Genomic DNA, 22,371 nt, shown 5'->3' with positions numbered 1-22,371 from the left:
CCAACCCACAAAACAGAGGGAAAGAATACTGCATACCTTGGATGTACATAGACAGCTACGCTACTACTTGGACAGAACAAAAATAGCAGAAAGACTGACCAACTTTTTGTAGCCTATGCAACAGGAAGGGAAGGAAAAGCTATTTCCAAACAGACAATCTCCAAATGGATAGGAAATTGCATAAGATTCTGTTACTCCTTCCATGGAAAACCAATTCCACAGAACATAAGACCTCATTCTACAAGGGCAACAGCCACTACCACAGCCTTCTTACGAGGAGTGGCAACCAAAGACATTATTGAGGCGGCTACTTGGACCTCCGTGCATACATTTGCCAAGCATTATAATTTGCCTCTATATTCCAGATCCCGAGCAGGGTTTGCCACTGCTGTACTGCAAGGGATCCTAAACACACCATAATCTACTTTTATCCTCCTCCCCTAGTTGGCTATGGTATTCTACCCAGTTGTTATGACTGCAGATGCATCCATGAAGGACATAGTACAGTTTTGTACCTACCATAAATGTAGATGTCCGAACTGGATAGCATCTGCAGTCAGAATTACCCTCCCTCCTTCCCCTCTGTGGTACTCCTAGGGTGTTTACCCTCCTAATAGCTAGCTGGTGGGGGGGAGTCTTTTATGGTGTATTTGTTTGTATATATGTACATACATGCTTATTTTTGTGTTTACCTCTATCTTTTTGGAAACATTGGCATCTATCCAAATTTTAGCCTTCAAGAGGGCTGCTGGCATCTGGGGCAAGAAACACTGAGGAAAATGGCGTTGGCTGATGCTTTTATACCCGAAGACCAACAGAGATGACATTGGGTGAAGTGCGACATCAGCCGAAGCCGGACCCGGACTTTGGAATCCGGCCGACTGAAGGGCTGCCTGACGACAGGACAACCCAGTTGTTATGACTGCAGATGCTATCCAGTTCAGACATCTACATTTATGGTAGGTACAAAACTGTACTTTTGTTAATCTTGGAGTCACTCTATGAACTCTATCATTAAATGGCATAATCTGCATGCCCTCCAACAAGTTTACACCTTTCGATGTATTACATCTTACGGAGACCTGGCTAAAATCGGTAAATAAAGACAATGAGGTAATACCACCAGGGTATGACATACTTATCATACTACTAGGAAGGGTGGTGGGGTAGCTGTACTCTATAAAAATACACTAGATGTTACTATGGTCTCCCTACAACCACCCCAGTTTAGTAATGCTGACATTCTTTTGACCAAACTACAGATTAACAATAACAAATGTATACACACTGTCTGCATTTACATTCCCCCAGGTAATAATACAAACACTGTCCACTGGTTATCCAGTACCTACCTCCAAGAAACTATGGTGCTTGGAGATTTTAACATTGATTGGAACACCTCTTCCTTGGAATCACCTACAACCCATGTCAACCTACATGGTTTTACACAGCTCATATCCTCTCCCACCAAGATAGGCAAACCCAATAACAAAGACAGTATCCTAGACTGGATACTTATCAAACATAGCTTTGACTGTATAGCAACACAGTTTAACACCTACTTCACAGAAACTATTCTACAACTCTCTAATGGCCACAGCTCTACTATTACATCACAACCACCTACACCCTATCAAAACAAGCATAGCTTCTCTCTTCAACCAGCATCACTACATGCTGTTAGACAACTTTTTAGAAAACTAAAACCCACTTCTCTGTCTGCAGATCACTTACCATCTGAATTCCTCAAACTATCTTCTGAAGTAATTGCATACCCTGTCTCCATTCTAATAAAGAGATCTATATTAGAACAATACATTCCTACCATTTGGAAGATCTCATACATTACCCCTATCCACAAGGGTGGAAATTCTACTGAATTGTCTAACTACCGCCCTATTGCAATTCTATCTCCCCTATCAAAAATACTTGAAAAAATTATTTATAAGCAACTCATGGATCACTTAGACTCGAATAAGTTGTTATCCAGCACCCAACATGGTTTCTGACCACATCACAGTACCACCACTGCACTTTTGTCATTTACAAACACAGTTAACAACCATAGAAATAATGGCAAGCATGTTTCTTCCATTTTTAGACTTATCTAAAGCTTTTGATATGGTGAATCGCAACAAACTTTTACATGCACTCTCTGATGTAGCTTTATCACACTCTACACTTACACGGTTTCAGAGCTACTTAACTGGAAGACAGCAAGCAGTACGTTGGCAACAAAGTCTATCTCCTTTGCTACCAGTCACCCTAGGAGTTCCCCAAGGATCCATTCTTGGCCCCCTGCTTTTCTCCATATTTACTAACAAGATCTGTACTGTGGCCTCCTCTGCCACAATTATTCAATATGCTGATGACTCTACAGTATTGTGTGCTGCCAGTACCCTATCTGAACTGCGGGTTCTCACTCTATAATCCTTCCTCAAAATAGAGTCCTGACTAACGAACTCCTGCTTATTATTAAACCCCAACAAGACAAAGCTCATGCTATTCCATCCTAACAAAGCTACTATAAACAGAATCTTTTCAGATACTACCCAGAAATAACACTATTATCACTCCCTCCCCACATACCAAACTGCTAGGGGTCGAAATTGACACTAATATGAGATCTGACATCCATATCTCTCAATCAATTAAAAAAGTACACAAAAAACTAGGTACACTATATAGGAACAGGCAATATCTCACAAATTACACAAAAATAACTATTGCTCAGACTCATTTGACCTCTACTCTTTTATATGCATCAGCTGTATTTAATAGCCTCAGGAAAACTGAGCTGGTAAAAATAGAAGCCTGCTACAATAAAATAGCTAGATATGCAGCAGACTCTACAATGCGATCACACCATTGCTCTGCCCTAAGGAAATTAAACTGGTTAAAACTTCCTCATCTCCTACACTTGTCTCAGCTTAACATGGCTTACAAAATCTTCAACCTTTCTGCAAAAACTCCATCATTACATGACTTGCTAGTGACCTATTTCTGTGGCAGAATGCTGCAGTCAAACAATAAGCCCCTCATACAAATTTCAACCTACTCTAATTATATTGCTAAGATTTGGAATTCTCTACCTAGTAATATCCCATCTAGCACTACAATAACAATTTAAACAAACACTAAAAACCCACCTTACCACTAAATGGCTCTGCTCTTGCTCTGACCCAGACTAAAAAACCTTCAAACTCTTTACTTTACTTACAGCAATTTTATTTATAATTTTTTTGTTCTATGTGGAGCTTTTCTCCCTGGGCCTCTGCTGAAAATGGACATTCCGTCCAGTCAGACTTTCCTGGTAATCAAATGTAAAAATAAAAATAAATAAAAATAAAATGGCCACCCCTATATGTACAAGTCAGGGACCCTCCCAGATAACCTAAGTGACCAATTACTTACGTACATTATCAAGCACAAGGTGGACAACCCCCACCAGACCACCTTTAAAACCATCAGAAATAATAAGAACTTCAACTCCACCAATTTTCAAAATGAACTTAAAGCTTGCAATTGGTCAATCCTAAAACACCTTTCACTGGACGATGCAGTAGCATACTTTAATTCCATATTCCTTGCTATTCTTGCTTCTCCCACTCTTGCTCGTTTCATTAGAACTATAACAAAAACTGCCCTGTGGCTCTCAAAAGAGACCAAATCTAAAATCGTAGCTAGAAAAAAGGCATGGGACAAATGGCATGCCACAAAAGACCCACTAGATCAACTCAGATACCGACAGCTAAGGAATCACACAAAAAATCTATTATACTAGACAAAGAAAACTTCTACTACCATCTTCAACAAAAACATCACAACAAATCTCAAAAGTTTTATGCAGGAATAAACAAATTTCTTCACCCAGGACTGTCCTCCACTCCTATCCCATCAGCTTCCAACCATAAATCCCCAGAAGATATTGCAAATACCTTCAATGGTTTATTCACAGAGACTATCCAATCCCTAGCCACCCAGCTGCTCCAACCCAAATTCTGCCACAGCCAATACCCCACTCTCCTTTAGCTTTCAGCCTGTTTCTACATCAGTTATCAGATCTCTAATGAAGAAATTAAAATCAGCTACTTTAGCAGCTGATTTCCTCCCACTAATGTATCTGCAAAAAGCAGCAGATGCCATAGCATACCCCAACTCCATCATAAGCAACAGAACCTTATCTGAAGCCACCATCCCCTCCATTTGGAAAATATCTCAAGTAATACCACTGCATAAAGGAAGCAACTCCTTCAAACTGTCAAATTTTAGACGCATAGCTATTCAGTCACCACTGGCTAAAATTATGGAGAAGTGTGTCTGTAAACAACTTTTGCATTATCTTACCCAGAATAAGCTGTTGGCTAATTCTCAGCATGGTTTTAGGCCACACCACAGTACCACCTCAGCCCTCCTAACACCATAAACCATAACCAAAATAATAGCAAGCTTTCCTCACCCCTCTATTTTAGATCTCTCCAAGGCCTTCGATATGGTCAACCACCAAATACTCATGTGTACCCTTAAGGCATTCTCACTAAATAGCCATGCACTTCAATGGTTCCAATCTTACCTTTGTAGTAGACAACAAGCTGTCCTATGGCAGGACAAACTATCTACCAGTCACCCAAGGTGTCCCCCAGGGCTCCATACTAGGACTCCTCCTTTTCTCTCTCTCTTTATTAATGACCTGCCCACTGTTATCCCAAATGACACCTGTATCCAATATGCGGATGACTCCATCTTGATTTGGTCAGCCACCTCCCCGACAGATCTGCCGACATTAACTCAGAATACTTTCAATATAGTTGAAAACTGGCTCTCTAACCGTCAACTGATATTAAACGCTAACAAAACAAAGTTGCCCTCCCCCCGGTAAGTCTTTCTCACTATTCTTTACCATAAAATCTAATAATGGTACCATCACCCAAAATGCGCAAACCAAACTCTTGGCTGTCACTACAGACAACACCCTCAAATTTGATATCCAAGTCAATCAAACTATCAAAACCATTAACAAAAAACTTGGCTCCCTATATAAGATCAAACCTTTCCTTACTCCATTTGCCAGGTCTGCTACTGCTCATTCCCATCTATTCTCCACTCTATTCTATGCCTTCTCTCTACTCACTAATTTGAACAAATCCGTTCTTAGCAAACTCTCCAGCTGTTTATAACCATACTGCTAGATTTGCAACAGGCACAGCCTATAGGACCCCACCACTGTCACAACCTAAATCTTATGGGGTAGCTAGAATGGCCTAGCCTACTTCAGTACAATCAGCTTATAATTGCCCATAAAGTTCTCAACCACCCTGATAATACGACTGAACTTAAAAAATATCATCAACCCGTATAGCAACCTGAGGTCACTTTGCTCTTCTAATAAACTACTGGTTCAGACATCCAAAATCAACAACTCTGCTGGGGACTCTCTGTTTGATAACTCTGTTGGCAAAACTTGGAACTTTCTTCCTGCTGATCTTACTCTTGAACCCTCTCTTACTAAGTTCAAAAAAAGCCTCAAGCTATACTTTAAAACTCACTGGCTATGTCCTTGTTCAAAACCCGACTATATCCTCCTCTACTGCAATCATGCTACATTGCCTAGTCAATTTGTCAACACTGTTTTAAAAATGTATAATTACATTACCTGCTTCCTCAACTGGAGCCCGTAAACTGTGTGTAACTTGTAATCGTTTTGTGATTTTTACTGTATGTTCTACCTTGAAGCTTTTCTCCCCGGGCCTCTGTTGAAAATGGTCATGTAGCCAGTCGGACTATCCTGGTCAACAAATGTAAAATAAATAAAATAAAATAAATAAAAATGAAAATGTATAATAAAATGCATTGTTGCTTTGGTAATTACCTACAAAGGTTCAGGACCCTTCTTCTCTTATGGTAATCTACTGTGATGCCTTTTAGTTTTAGATTTTATTGACATTTGTTAACCGGGTTGGTCCAAGTGGGCTTAGGACCCATTTTCAGTGGAGACCCAAGGAGAAAACTCCAACAAAGAAAAATAGTTACATGAAAACAATATTGCAGTTAAAAAAAATTTAAGCACATACATATATGAGAGATAGTACAAAGATCAAAATAACAAATCTGTTTATACAGCATGACTAAAAACAAAATAGACAGCTTACATGGTAAAACAAAACACAATATTTATACAAAAGCAATTAAGTATTTACATGAAAAAACTATGCATCTTAATTAGGTAAAAAGCAGTTGGCATTGGCTATCATACATGGAGTTGTGGGAAATGAGATGGGTGAGAAAAAAAAACGGGTTGGGCGCTGGGCTGGCAACTCGACACCATAAAACTCAACTGCCAATCATGAGCGAACAGGTGATCCGCTGTGGTGACCCCTAACCGGGAAAAGCCGAAAGAAGAAATGGTGATTTAAGGAGAATGAGAGATGATTATGTTGGGTCGTGGCAGGGACAAGTCTTGAAGTTGAGCATATGGTGCTTTAGTTCAATTGTAAAGTCTAGTGATTGGGTGATGGAAAGTATGTTTAATGGAAGTTTGCTCTAAGCAAGGGCAACAGAATATTTATATAGTAGTTTGCCAACTGTCTTCTTAGGTTGGTAGATGTCAAGTAGTTAATGGGTAGAGGTATAAATGGTCCAAGGTGGAATATAGGTAGAGATAAAGGATGAACGAGATGGATAGGATGAAGGTTTGTAAAGGATGTTTGTGGCATTTGAAATTGAGATAGCAGTAGTTGTTGGGGAGCTCAAGCCATTGGAGAAGAGTTTAAAGCAGTAGAGTGATGAGCGATGAGCATTTTAAGGAAAGTTTGTGCAAATTTACCTATTTTGTGGTAAGTTTGCTGAAGTTTGTTCAAGGTTGTAGTTTGAATGTTGGTGAATACTGGGGCGGTATATAGGAGGGAGGGAAGGAGGAATGTTTGTGCCAGTGTGAGTCTAGCATTGTGAGTTGCACATTTTTTATTACGATACAGTAGGCCCAATTAATGGTGTGGTTTTTTTTATACATTGGACTAAGTGCAGGTTAAATTTCAGTTCATCATCAATTATGACTCCAAGAGGTTTTGTGTGGGTATCGGGTTGGATAATTGTGTTGTCAGAAGATTTAATAGCAAAGGTGGATGTATTGTTAGTAAGAGATCGGGGGAAGGAAGAGTAAGAGTATGGTCTTTTTGGGGTTGAGGATGAGTAAATTATCAGACAAACATTTTTCAGTGGATAGAAAGGCATTTTGAGTTAGGATATGGAGCTCGGTCATATTGTTTGAAATAGAGATAAGTGTAGAGTCATCAGCGTATTGGATGAGAGAGGAATGTTTGCAGGATGTGTAGAGATCACTGGTGAAGACATTAAATAGAAGGGGACTCAAGATGGAGCCTTGGGGTACTCCAGGTGGAACAGGGAGGAATGGTGAAAGGGATGACAGCCATTTGACAGACCGCTGCCTACAGGATAGGAAGCTAGTGAACCAGGCCAGGGAGAAAGAAGATAGATTAAGATTAGCAAGTTTAGATAGCAATGCAGGATGAGAGACAGTATCAAAAGCTTTGGAAAGGTCAAGGAAGAGGCAGGATATGAGTTTGTTGTTGTCAAGGGCTTCGGCTATGGTATGAGTGAAGGATAAGAGGGCAGTGGTTGTGCTGTGGTTGGGACAGAAGCCATGCTGAGTGGGAGTGAGAAGATTATGCTGGAGGAGGTGGTTAAGAAGCTGTGAGTGAATGCATTTTTCAAGAATCTTAAAGAGGGGGGAATAGAATGGCAATGGGTCAGTAGTTAGCAGGGTCTGTGGAGTTCCCACCTTTGTGTAATGCAATAGTGAAAAAGGATTTCCACAGGGTAGTCACGGTGGATTCTAGAATAGATCTGTTGATTAGTCTAGATATAGGATAGGCAATAGATTCAGTAGCAAGTTTGAGGAAGGTAGGAGGTAGATTGTCAGTAGAGGGAGATCAGGGTTTGAGCTTAAGAAGAAGAGAGTTGATGTAAGATGTGGGAACAGGGTGAAAGGAAAAGAGAGTTTGGTTTGGAGGGTTAGGAGGGGTAGGTATAGCAGTAGTGCTAGAGCTTGAGGGAATTAGTTTTTGGATGGTTTCAATGAAATGTTTATTGAGAAGGGTAGCGGTTTCCTGCAGGGATGTGTTAGGGTAAGGGGAGGGATTTGTGGGACAACCTGGAAAAATAATTTTGTTAAGTGCAGACCAGACTTTTCGAGGGTTAGATTTGTTGTTGAACTGGACAGTGTTATAATAGGCTTTTTTGTCATTTGAACACTGTTTCTTAGTAAGGTTCCTTAGTTGTCTATATTTGAGTAGAAGGGGTAGTAGTTTAGTTTTATTCCAGACTTTCCAGACATTTCTCTTTCTTGTATAAGGGTCCTACTTTCCTTAGAAAGCCATGGGGCTTGGTTTGATTTTATTCTGATTTTCCAGGAAGGGGCCCAGAAGTACCAAGTATTTAAGAAGATGCTGCTGAACATATTATCAGCGTCATTCAGAAGAACTTGTCTAACAACAGACCAGTCTATACTGGAAAGAATAGAGATGAATTGAGAGAGGTTAAAGTTGGATAATTTGCGACTATCTCTAAAAACGTGGGGTTTGTGAATTTGGGTGGTTTGTCTTAGGACGGAGGTAGGCAGATGGTCACTGAGGGAGTCAGGTAAAGTGGTGGGGTTATGGTAGTGCTGGGGGGAATTGGTTAAGATTCAGTTTATTGTGGGGCTGGATAAAGAGTTTTGAGGAAATGGGTGGGTGCTGTGATCAACTGGTGGAAAACATGTAGGGTGATACTATGCTGAGGAGAGTCAGTAGTCATTTTGGACCTGACATCTCCTAAGATTAGGGTTTCATAAGGAATAGTATGGGAAAACCAGGACAGAATGTTCTCTAGGAAGGGCAGACTGGTTCCTGGAGGGATATAAATGGAAGCAACAGCAAATTTCTTATGAGGATTAAGGTGACAGTTTAATATGAGAAGTTCTGCTGTGTAGAAGTCAGGAATAGGAGAGGAGAAATGTGAAAGGTTTAGGCTACTGGGAGTAGAGGATGCTACACCACCTCCTTTTTTGGAATTCTGTCAGAGCAAAAGATCTTATAACCAGGTGGGAGTATTTCATTGTTTGCAATATGAGGCTTGAGCCAAGTTTCAGATAAGGAAAGAATGTCAAGAGAGGAAAGAGTTATCCAGGTATGTAGTTCAGTGATTTTATTTGTTAGGCTTTGAAATATTTAATGAGTATGAAGTCAAATGTTTAGATAGGGATGAGTTCAATGCCTGAGAGTGGGGGTGATGAGATGTGTATAGAGAAGGGTAGGTGGGGGTACTAGTGAGGCATATATGACTGTGGGGAGAGGGGTCAGGATTAGAGTGGATGTCACCAGAGTAGAGTATTTTTTGTGAGAAGAGAGAGGGTAGTAGTAGATATGTGAGGTTTAGGTAGCTTTGGTTTAGATTTTTGGGTAGGTGTGTTGATTTGAAGTAGATAGAGTTTATGAAGACATGTGGTGGAGAAGTTGAATAGAGTTGGAGAAATAATAAATGAGGACATTTTTGCAAACGTTTTATTTATGTGGCAGGTAGGGGGAGTGTATGAAGATTGGAAAGGTGGGAGTGATAGGTTAGAGCAGAGAGGGCTAACAGGAGTACAGAAGAAATGAGAAGATGTTTCATAGTTAGAGTGTGTGCAGAGTCATTGTAGCTATCTACATGTGATGTAGTGTGGGAGTGATAATCAAAAAGGGTGGGAGTGTATTATAGGCAGGAAGCTGTTGGTGAGTGGATGCTGAGACAGGAAGGGGAGGGAGTGGTTAATACAAAGGAAATTGTATTGGGGTGGGTAGGAGAGCAAAGTGAGCCCGGGAGTAGTGGGGCTACACCCATGAAGAAAAAGCCACAAAAGACAATCAGAGAAGCAGGTAGGTTTGTCAGGATTGTGAGCAGCAGAGGTGGGCAGGGACAGTAAAAGCTCTTGAGGCAGATTGACCTAGTTATGCCTACAGGAATTGGAAGCAAGGTTAGAGAGATACAAGAACTGGAGATAGCCAGGAAAAGATTAGTAAGAGAGGTAGGGAGTACCCCAGAGTAGGGGCAGCAGATAGTACAGGGACAGGTTCCAGCAACAAGAGTGCTTACCAGAGTGCAGAAACAATAGTTAGAGGAGAGTCAGAAGAGTGGGAGAGCAGGAATACAATAGGGATAGCAATAGGGAGCAGTCTGCAGATGTACAGGAGAGTAACCAACCACAAGAGCAACTATAAAGTACAGGTAACAGCTAAAGTCATTTACAGATTAAGCAGGATATACATTGATAGTCACAGATTTGAAGGGAAAACTCCCACAGAGGGGCTTGACAGCAGGTATTCCCAGGCAAGGTGGGTTAATGCGTTTGGAAACTGGAGAACTAAGTTGCTAGCCTGAAAAAAAGAAGACAAAAGTGAGATGAAGGGGACAGAGTGGGGGGAGACCAATTCTGCAGTTAATCACTCTGCTTTTATTCATCCAGGTTTCTTATGCTAGCAGATTTTGTGCTTATATCTTTAATAAGGTCTACTGGCAGTCAGGTAAGTGGTGCATTCCTTATCACCAGCAAGTTAGATCACTACAGTCTATAACTGACAGTCAAAAAAGAAAATTAAATGTTAGACAATCTTTTCAAAATAAATATGTATTTGCACTTCTTGTTCAGCCATTTTCTCACATTTTGTGTGTTCAATCACAGCACTAAATACTACAGATTCAGTGCCATGATTACAACATCTGCCTTTCAAGGACTATCAGCTTGAATGGGGCAAAGTAGACCAAAGAACTACAGCTATGTGCAATTAACACCACAGTATGACTATCACTGTTGTCATTAATGAATTAAAGGAGTGTCTGTTGTCTACTGCTTTTCATCATGTTTCAGTTAAGCACCACTGTACATTGCAACACAACATATAGTAAAGAAGTCAAAGTGCTGAGGGATTCTTGAAAATTGGAAACCAAAAGCCGTAAGTTGTATATTACTATTGCCATCTTGTTTCCTCCAATGTGAGGCATGTCTACATTTAGAAAGCAATAAAAGTGGAAAACATTGCTCAAACATGTCAGAAATCACTGTAACGGATACACTTAAAAAAATTTTAGTGGTTGGGCTTACTGCACAGTGTTTTGCACTGTTTGTACGCTGAAAACCTCCAACTGCAAAATTAATGGTAGACCTCTTTGGGACACAGAGAGCTAAAGTAAAGCATGATACTGCATAAATGTCCCCATATGCCCTCCCCCAATAATAAGCATTTTACATAATTAATTCTGATGGGTCTGGTAGTTTAGTACTGAGAATTAAGATTATAAGGGGGTGTTATAGTGAGATTCATCCTATAGTCCTTTGGCTTCCTTCAGTCTCAATTTGCCTACAGTGTAATGCTGAACACGTGACTTAACCAGTATGTGTTCCTGAGCCTCCAATGAAAGTGTGCTTCAAACTCAGCTGGATAACCTGGTTAACAAAACATACAACTACAATTAAATAAAATACAAACATAAAAAAGGTAAAACAAAAAAGCCTTTTTTTTAAGTACTAGCAATATGTCTGCTGTGGTAAAATAATGCGCAATAGTATTACAGAAAAAATATACACAGTTAATATATGAACTCCTAACTCCTAAGTTTTTTTGCCTCTGTACCCATTTTAAGCAAAGAATGGGACACAAAGGCCCAAATTACAACAGTAGGTTTTGTATAGATATGCCTTTTCTGATGAAAATGCATATTGATACAAAACTGACTGACTGCAATCCTCAATGATCCGACAGAAAAGCAAACATTTTGTAAGAGTAAAAACATGAGACAAAATCAGGGCACAGTTAAGATTTGCAAATTCATCATTTGATATTCATTTTTTAAAGGATTTTTCTTTGTTCAAATAACATTACCTGTATTAGCCCAAGGACTAGCCAGACAGCTGTAGTCACACCATATCTGACAATACGACTCTGTGGAGTCAAAGTACTGTCAAAGCTTGCAGTAACGTTGGCAGAAGGAGTCATTATTGCTAAGTTTGAAAGTCCAACAACCTGTAATTAAGGCAGAAAAATTAAGTTAAATCAAATAAAATTACTCAACTTTACTTCTCAAGGCTAATTCATTTACTAAATATAATAGCATTTAACACACTTCACAGCATACCTACAAGAGACTGTCACTTCCTGAGAATGTTTTATATAACTATGCATACCATGAAATTTTGAGTGCATTTAGAAAATCTTTAGAATTAACGTGTGTGTTTGTTTACTTGTTTTTTTTGAACATATTAATTCTACTTGGCTTGTGCCTTATTTTACAGAGATATAAGAAAAGACATTTATTTATACAGAAAGGAGAAATTTGCGCAAAATATCAGAAAAAAATCCCACTCTTTTTGTTAAGTCCAATGAGATATTTAACATCCAGCTCATGTAAAGGACAGCATGTTAGGAGTGCAGCACCCCCCCAAACAAAAGATGTACTGAAGTGTCAAGTATTAGTACATAACTTCAATCACCTTCTGATTTTTCCAGCATCAAAGTTCAGTGTGAAAACTGCTAGCCACAAAGGGGAAAGATGCAGTGTGTAACAGCTGTAAACACTGTTAAGCTCATTTCTTTTGAAGTTTTGGCAAATCTTACTGAATACAGAAAAACATGTGCAACAATCCACCATTTCATTCATTGCTTAGACATTCACTTTAACCAGCTGAAGGTCACAGTGGAGCTAAAGCCTGTGTTATGCCTCAATGGACACATGGTATAGAAACTATTTGGTTATATTACACCAATCCATTGCAGAATGTACACACACTGTGTTCAAATCTATGGCAAATTTGGGGGAATGCCCATTTCACCCTCACAATGTCTTATGCATGTGGGAAAAAATATATCACCCGGCAAACACCAGTGGATGAAGGAAGGCCACAGATTGCACACAGAAGGTACCCTCACCTGGGAAATGAATTAGAGAAACAAGCACTGTGAGGTAGCAATTGGTAGCAGAAAGGCACTGCCAAGAACAGATAAAGACAAAGATGTGTGAAAATAATGAACGCACAGTGTTTCGAACAATACTTAAGAATATGGATTATAACTAATGAAGTGAGTGAATGATGATCTCCTGTGCTTACTTTACTGCTGATCCTGTAAATGGTTCAGTTTTGAGGTGTGCATGAATATTAATGCATATACAGAATATCACCACTGGTATGTGCAGGGACACTTACATGAGGATGAGCACAGTGGGGTGGTAAGCAGGTTGATAAATCCGATCATGAACACCAGTGTCAAAAACTTCCAGCCACAGTTCGTCGTCAACTCCAAAAACTATCAAACTGGCACCTGTAGAGGCATTCACGAACTCAAGGAGCCAATTGGAAGCCAAACCAAAACTTTAATGAAATAAAGTCAAACAAAACGTCCACCAGAATCTAATATCCTCATAATACACTTAACTAGATCACCGCATTTTCCATCCCTGATTTAAGACTTCATCAGACACAAATTACCTCAACTTGCGGAATCCTTTAAATATTAAAGTCTTAATAGAATAATTGTGCTAATTAATTGGCAATTAAAAATAAATGCTGGTATATTACAAAGGCTTTGTTAAACCTACTAGAAAACACCTTAATTTGCAGTGTACATTTCAAGTGTGGCTCATGTTAAAATACCTTAACAAGAAATAGTATAAATAATACAAATGATAAAAATTATAGAAATGGTAAAAACTACCAAGAGAAATCTATCTTTGTAGATCAAAACTATTACCTAATGCTCAGTCTAGTTTTAAAATAACCACTACAATCTAAAAGTAACCATGTTGCTTAAATACATTAATATATATATAAATAGAAGTTATGTTCTTACCATAACGTTCCATGTTAGTTGTCTTCTTCTCGCCTTCTTCTTGCTGGATGGGTTCGGAGCCGACCTCGGCACTGCCACTCTAAAGCTCGAGAGTTGGTTCCACCGGCTCGAGGCTCCCCTTATATCCCACAATGCTAGGCGAGAGTTACCTCAGATCTCGTTTGTAAGCTAACCCCAGCTTATGATAGTAACAGTATATAACAGAATAACTATAACAGAGTCCACCTCTAACAACAGGGAGAAGAAGGGTGACCTACATCCTGAAACAAGAAATATGCATAATAGCATATAGCTAAGAAAGAGGTGGTAGAAAGAGAGGTCACGATCACAACTCCTCTAGGTCTGTCCAGGCCGGGGGGAAGGAGGGTGATCGAAGAAGAAGGAGAAGAAGACAACTAACATGGAACGTTATGGTAAGAACATAACTTCTATATGTTAAGTTGTCTATCTCGCCTTCATTCTTGCTGGATGGGACAAGGTCCCTAGCACCTTGTCCCGGGTGGCCTAACGGAACAGACTCCTGAGAACAGTGGAACCAAAATTAGCTCTATGCCTAGAAGCTAAATCCAACTTATAATGGGAAATAAAAGTGTGAGGAGTAGCCCAAGTAGCCGCTGCACAAATGGTATCAATAGGCAGTCTGTCTTGGAAGGCTAGAGAAGTAGCCAAAGCTCTGGTGGAATGGGCTTTAGGCTTATTAGGCAGTTTTTGGTGTCTAATCTCATAAACAAGGGTAATCAGAGATGTTAGCCATCTGGATAAAGTTACCTTTGAAACTGGAAGTCCCTTTCTGCTTTCCATAGGAGACAAACAGCTGATCAGATTTTCTGAATTGTTTTGTCCTGTCCAAGTAGTACCTTAACTGACGATGAACATCCAGACAGTGTAATTTTTGTTCAGACCTATTTGAATACTCCGGGAAAAAGACAGGAAGGTCAATGCATTGGTTCAGATTTGATGTTGAAACCACCTTAGGCAAAAGGACGGGTTAGTTCGTAAGGAAACTCTGTCCTTATGGAACACAAGGTAAGGAGAACGACAACTGAGTGCTTGAAGTTCTGAAATTCTTCTAGCTGATGTGATAGCCACCAGAAAGAGAGTTTTCCATGATAATAACTTTAAGGAACATGAAGCTGCAGGTTCGAAAGGGGAAAGAATCAAAGAAGCAAGAACTAAATTTAGGTCCCAAGGAGAAGGAGGATTTCTTACAGGAGGCCTGAGAAGAAAAACTCCTTTCAAAAAGGCTTTGCAGAGTTTGTGGGACATTAGGGCAGATTCAGAAATACCCACATGGAAATTAGAAATAGCTGCCAATTGAACCTTAAGAGTAGATGGAGATGAACCTGCATGGAAGAGTTCAGCTAGAAAATCAAGGACCAGTTGGATGGAAGCGGTGAAAGGATCTATGTCCTTTCCTTGTGCCCAATATGAGAAGCGTTTCCACTTACTCAAATAAATCTTTCGAGTGGAAGATTTATGGGAAGCTATCAAAATATCTCTAACAGAGTGAGATAATTGAGGAAGCCTGACTAAGGTTGGAAGTGGAGGAACCAAGCAGTGAGGTTCAGAGAGGGGAGGGAGCGATGAAACTGACCCGACTGATGGATCAAAAGATCTGGAACTAGGTCCAGATTCCACGGTCGCTCCAAAAGAAATCGATGTAGAAAGGGGAACCACACTTGTCGAGGCCAGTAAGGAGCAATGAGGATCAATGAGGCCTTCTGAGCGATAGCTTTCTGTATTACTTGAGAGATCAGTGGGAAAGGAGGAAATGCATACAGAAGTCCCGGGCCAAACTTGGACTAGCGTCCCTGCTGGGTTGGCCTGGTAAAGGGAATAGAGTGAAGTACTCTGCACTTGCTGTTTTGGGGAGTAGCAAAAAGATCGCAGCAAGGCTGACCCCACTTGAGAAATATTTCTCTCACTACAGAATCTTTCAGAGACCACTCGTGAGGCATGAGGATAGCTCTGCTCAACTTGTCCGCAATGTGATTGGACTTCCGGGATGTGCGTTGCTATCAGAAAACGCTGAGAAGAAATCGCCCATTGCCACAGTCTGAGTGCTTCTCGACACAGGGGGTATGATCTGGTTCCGCCTTGTTTGTTGATGTACCACACTACAGACATATTGTCTGTCTGGATTGCAATCGTTCCCAAGGGAAGAGAGTCTTGAAGGGCTTGCAACGCTAAAAGCACTGCTCTCATCTCCAGAACATTTATGTGCAAGTGGCATTCGTTTGGTTGCCATGTGCCCTGGACTGTCCTGCCCTGATAATGCCCCCCACCCGATCAGGGAGGCATCCGTTGTCAGAGTAGCAACCGGAGGAGGTGGAACAAATGGTCTCCCCAACAGGAGCTGGGGAAGACATCCACCACATGAGATGCTTTTGCACGCTTGCGTGATCATAATGGTGTGAGACATTGGAAGTTCCTGGTATGACCATTGAGAAAAAGCATCCACTGAAGGATCCGCATGTGGTATCTGGCCAATGGGAGGAGAGGAATGGCTGCCATGATTCCCAACACCTTTAGAACTAACCTGGCCTTGGCTCTGTTGTTGTTGAGAAGAAGAGACACCAATTTTGAATGTCTGATATCCTTTGGTTCGTTAGTGTTGCAGACATGTTTACAGTATCTAAATTTGCGCCTATGTAGGTAATAGTACGACAAGGCGACAAAACAGACTTTTCGCAATTTATTGAGATACCCAGTTTTGACAGACGCGAAAAGTGTAATCTCTGGCCATCAAGAGGAGATGCTTGGTGGGAGCTGTGAGGAGCCAGTCGTCCAAATATGGAAACACCTGGAATCCTTGTCGTCTCAGGTGAGAAGCTACCACTGCCATGCATTTGGTAAACACCGGGGCAGTGGTGAGACCAAAGGGCAGGGCCCTGAATTGAAAATGACTGGTTCCCAGCCTGAAGCGGAGGAATCTTCTGGAGCGCCTGTTCATTTTTATGTGATAGTACGCGTCCTGAAGGTCTATAGAGCACATCCAGTTTCCTTTTCCCAATAGGGAAGAATGGATTGCAGCGTGACCACCGAAATCTTGTTTTCTTGACCGATCTGTTCAAGATACTGAGATCCAAAATTGGTCTCCAGTCCCCTGTTTTCTTTGGAACTAAAAAGAACCTTGAGTAGATTCCGGATCCTAGTTGGTCTGCTGGCACTGGCTGAATAGCTCTTTTTGCAAGCAGTTTTGAAATTTCCAAAGCTGCTATATCCCTTTGAGCGGGTGGAACATCTGGAAGGGATTTTTTTGACTGACTTGGAAAACGAAGAAAGGGAATAGAATAACCTTCGAAATGATGGACTGTACCCATTTGTCTTGTGTCAAGGATAGCCAGGCTTCTGGGTACAGTGACAATCTTCCCCCGACTGCCTCCGAAGATGGGCAGTCGGGCAACACCTCAGGGATGCTGAAAGGGCTTATCGGAAGACTTCTCGATTGCCCTGGTTCTGCGGACCCCTCTGCCTCTAGGGCGTCTACCATTGTTGTTCCCCTCTGCCTCTGGCGGGAACCGACTCTGTCGCCAGGCGAAGTCCCTTGAGATTGTTTACGGAACCACATCTTTCCCCTTCTGGCCTTTGGGGTAAGGCCTAGAAGGAGTGGAAAACGGACTCCGACGGCAGAAAGGGTCTTGCCATCTGTCTCGCACCTAGTCAGGGTTTCTTTCACTTGTGGACCAAAAAGGGATGATCCATCAAAAGGGGAGTTTGTGAAAGACGTCTTAAAGGTTCCAAAATTGCATAGCCGCATCCAGGCGTGCCTACGTAAGGCTACCCTGTTCCTGCGGCTCTGCTCGCTCCATCGGCCGCATAAGAGAGGAGGCGCATGGAGGAGTTGGAAATAGAATTAAGGATAGCCAGCTGTGTGTTCATTTCTTCTTGGAACCCCGCAGCTGTAGGGTTCTAAGCATTTCACTCGCCTCTTTGATCAAGTCCCTCTGAAGACGAGTGAAATGGCACAGGTAATTCAGCGAACGCATAGTAAATGTCGCTGAGGAGAACATCCGCTTCCACCTATCCATGGACCTAGATTCCTTGTTAGGTGGATGGACAGGCACTGAAGGATCAGCCAGTTCCTTCTTTGTGGCGGCAGCTACCACCATAGCATCCACAGAGACTCCTTTTGATAAAAATTCCTTGTCTGCTGGAGCTGTGATGAATTTGGAGGGTCTCCTGGGAGTGGGGTCCACTGAATCAGGAGCCGTCCATGCCTTTTTAGCAACCACCTGCATGAGGGGGTCGGGGGGACACCCAGGAGGTGGAAGGACGAGAGCCAAACGCCTCAAGATACACAGATTCGTCCTCCGAAGGGTTGAGGGCTGGCCAGTTTCCCCTCTGTTTAAGGATCTCCAGAATGTCTGCAAAAGAGACATCTTCAGAAGGGGAACGGGGGGAACCCTCAGAATCATCCAGATCTGTGTCGGACGTGATAGACTCAGGTGAGTCAATGTGCTTCCTCTTGCACTTCCTCTTCCGAGGGGGCTCTTCCGCCAAATCAGGAGAGGCCTCGGAAGAGGACGAAATCCCTACAGGGGGCTCCTGAGGAGTTGGCACTCTGCGGTCCGGGATGAGGGAGTGAGTCGACTTACCCTGAGGCAGCATAGAGGGAGGGGCTGACGGAGCCGACTGTGGAGTAGAGCCAGGCTCTAACACACTCCGCATGACCTCGCAAGCACCCCTGTCAGGCAGAGCCAGAGGTCCCCGCCCGAGGAGCTAAAGACCCCCTCGGCACCGACAGTGATGGCTCGAGGCGATGTCGGAGCCGAACTCACCAGCGCCGAAGCACCGAGAGGGGGAGGGGGGCGGGACAAGGGTCCGATGCCACTCACCCCCTCGGAGCCGACGAGGGAAGTCCGGCGCCGAGATTCCTCCATGGAAGAAAACGGAGCCGACGACGGAGCCGAAGACAATTGTCTCGGCTCCGAGGTGACCACAGTCTCGGTTCCGACACGACCCGACTCCGAGCTCAAAAGAGTCGAAGGAGGAAGGAGTTGATGGACCGGGACAGGCACCGACTGATGAGTCGGGCTCTGAAGCATCTGGGCCAGTGCCTCAGACTTGAGTAGTCGACTCACCACCCTCTGAAGGTCATGATCGGACAACCTCGAAGACCTAGAGGAATGAGACCTTTGGCTCCGTTCAGACAGCAGGGGAGAACCTGGAGCCGAATGAACGGAGCCAAGAGAAGGTGACCTAGACCTCTTTCTGGTTGTCGGCTCTGAAGATCTTGTCGGAGCCGACACGGGTACCTCGATAACCTCGGCTCCGCCCCGAGCCGAGGGAGCCACAGAAACTGTGGACTGAGTCTTATCGGCTCCAGCCGGAGCCGATAAAGGCAAAGGTTGAACAACCTGAGGTCTCGGCTCAGAAGCCGGAGCCGAAGACCTCGATGCCTTGGAGGGCTTCCCTGTAGAGACAGACAGGGAATCCTCAGGCTTCAACAAGCCTCTCAAAATAAGCTTATTTTTTTCTTTCCTGCAGGACCCTGGGGCTGAAGCCATGGCAGACAGCACAGGAGTCCTGCAGGTGCAAAGGCCCCAGACAATAGACACAAGAAGTGTGAGCGTCTGTCAGAGACATTTTCTGACAGCACGCATCACACTTCTTGAATCCGGAGACCTTTGCTTCTTTAGACATAGCCTAACTGGTGAACACAAACACACACTCAAACACACCAGTTATACCCTGTCAAAAACACAATTATAGTAAAAAAAAAAAAATACTAAAAATAAGTACAATAAGCAGTAGTACACTACACAAACACTCCCTAGGGAAGGGAAGGCCTAAGGCCCAAGGGAAGAACTAAAAGTTCTTTGACAAGAACCGGGAAGAAAATAGGTTCGGGGATAGAGTTTAATGAACTACACTAATTTAGGAATAATTAAACTAAAAAAGGGGGTAACAAGAGTAACTTTTTATAGAAAAAGCTAAAACTTACCAGGAACCGGTAGAAAACCAACCTCGAAGCTGTAGCGGCAAACGAGATCTGAGGTAACTCTCGCCTAGCATTGTGGGATATAAGGGGAGCCTCGAGCCGGTGGAACCAACTCTCGAGCTTTAGAGTGGCCGAGTCGGAGCCGAGGTCGGCTCCGAACCCATCCAGCAAGAATGAAGGCGAGATAGACAACTTAACATATATAATTATATAAGTATATGTGTATCTATAATCCTAAAAACATCTAAAACTATAAAAATACCATATTCAAAAAATTAAATACTTAAAACTCCATACATTCTACAGCCTAGCAGCTTACATCTTTAAAATGGGGACAAGGGAGATATTTTCATTTAAACCAGAACTTTTACTGGCTTCCAACTTAAGTTGCCAAAATATTTTCCGGTATTCTATTCTCATTCCCCATTTCTCCCCCTAGGGTCTTGTACCACCTCTTCTAAGAAAAAAATCTAAATTTGGCCTTACTGCAACCAACAGTATGTATATACAGATCATTGGTGTTATCTTTCTTTTTGATATCATACAGATGCTTATATATTCTTTTTAACATGTGCTCTGTCTTTTCCACATAGAATGCTGAACATTGATTCCACTGAGCCAAACAAACAAAACCTTTACTGTTACAGCTAAAATAACTTTTAGCTTTAATGTATCTATCCCTACTCTCAATATACACATGTTCAGTGTTACATAAGTACAATAGGCACAGCTCCCACATCTAAAAGTACCTTTTTTAGTTTTGTTGTTACCTGAATATTTGTTTTCATCCTTTTCTAATGTACTCTTTATAGTGAAACCCCTTCTATATGTAAACAGCCTTTTATTGTAATATACTAGCACCTCTTTTTAACTGCCAATTAACTAGCACAATTATTCTATTAATACTTTAATATTTAAAGGATTCAGCAAGATGGGGTAGTTTGAGTCTGATAAAGTCCTAAATCGGGGACGAAAAACGTGGTGATCTAGTTAAGCGTTTTGAGGATATTATATACCGGTGGACTTTTTTTGTTTGACTTTATTTCACTAAAGTTTTGGTTTGCCTTCCCCTTGACTCCTTGAATTCATGAATACCTCTACAGTGCCAGTTTCATAACTTTTGGAGTGGTAAGCGGGTTGTCGATGTACAGTGGGAAGGCTACAATTTTGTCATTTGCTCAACAGGTAGTACAGTAACCTTTGGTGCTAGAAGATCAGAAGGCTGTGGGTTATATTCCCACACCAAGTACTTGGATTAATTCTACAATACTGGCACTGCAGTTCAGCATTACAAGTGGAACCCTAGGTAGTGTAATGGACAAAGGCTCCAATCATACCAAAAACTATTACTTGTCTTTTCGCACCTCAATTTCTATAAAACTGTTCAAATCTGTCAATGTGCATACTATTTTCTTCTTTACTTTTACAATGATCACAGGAATTTGGATTTGATTTAAAACTTTTGTTTCAAAAATTGCAGCAAAAACACTGACAGCTCTCTCCTAAACAAAACATTCTCACATTGAAGAAAGACTTTGTACAAGCAACAATAAACTTCTCTTCCACTTGAAACACTCATTTATTGAATATGGATCTGACAACCCATTAAGCTACAAGAGACCTCTGGGGATTCGTAGTTAGAGAGCATACAACAAAGCAGCTATGCTAAGGATGAAGGAATTCAAAACACAAATGTGTACCATATTTATTAACAACCTGGGACAGCCCCAGTAGACACAACTGTCCCTTTTTAGGAGCAGCCCAGGAGCACTGTCTAGTGAAGTAACTTAGAATCACACAGAAGATAAATGAACACTGATGGAATCAAACCGTGAACTACAGGAAGCAGCTCATAGCCTTATTCATCTGCATTGAGTGCTGGACAAACTGTTGTAGCCCAACAGAGTGTATTTCATACTTGTGCCTGCAAAAACAAGCAAAATTAAAAATGTATTCATGACTAAAATATTATTTTAAGACTTCATGCTTCATTTACAGTGAAATAATCAACACAGTGTCATCAGTCAACAACCAAGGAGCATACCCAAAGAAAATGACTCATGATGATCTCCCTGTTCACTACAATCAATTCCTTCCTTTACATCATAAATACTCTGGTATGCAGGAACCAAATATGTATACACACATACAACCATCAATTACAGCCCCTTGTATGACTACATACACGTCAAATGTTTGGCTGCAATCAAATGAATGAACAAACAGATAATGATCTAGAGATATATGTCAGTTTGCTACTGACGTATTTTCCCTCTTACTCAAATATTATATTCCCACATACATATTTCACTTGACTCATATTCCAAAACCCTCCCAAATGAATGTACTACTTCTACACATACACTTCCGTTTCCTACGTTCCCTCCTTATTTAATTTTTAGCCCCATTCTCAACTATCTTTCTCCCTCCCATACTGCTTTGCACTATATCCATTTATAACCACAACTCTCACTAATAGTACCTACCTATTCCGCAATGTATCTTTTTCTTCTCCTAAAGAAACCCTCATTTCTTCTTATTTTGACTACA

General features: G+C 41.6%; 1 protein-coding gene across 1 annotated transcript in view; it reads right to left on the bottom strand.

Annotated features, from left to right (window-relative positions):
- The window catches only part of TMEM67 (transmembrane protein 67), a 4,866,727-nt gene that overhangs the window by 1,313,930 nt on the left and 3,530,426 nt on the right, over positions 1-22,371 (bottom strand). Inside the window, exon 19 of the mRNA XM_044066290.1 lies at positions 11,916-12,056. Coding sequence (XP_043922225.1) covers positions 11,916-12,056 — 141 coding nt within the window. The remainder of the gene's footprint in view (positions 1-11,915; positions 12,057-22,371) is intronic.

The sequence above is a fragment of the Protopterus annectens genome, chromosome 3.part1 (assembly GCF_019279795.1).
Source record: "Protopterus annectens isolate FY-2018-M chromosome 3.part1, PAN1.0, whole genome shotgun sequence".
NCBI classification, from domain to species: Eukaryota; Metazoa; Chordata; order Ceratodontiformes; family Protopteridae; genus Protopterus; species Protopterus annectens.
Note: the sequence above shows the minus strand (reverse complement) of the source record. Positions and strands in the feature narration are given on the sequence as shown.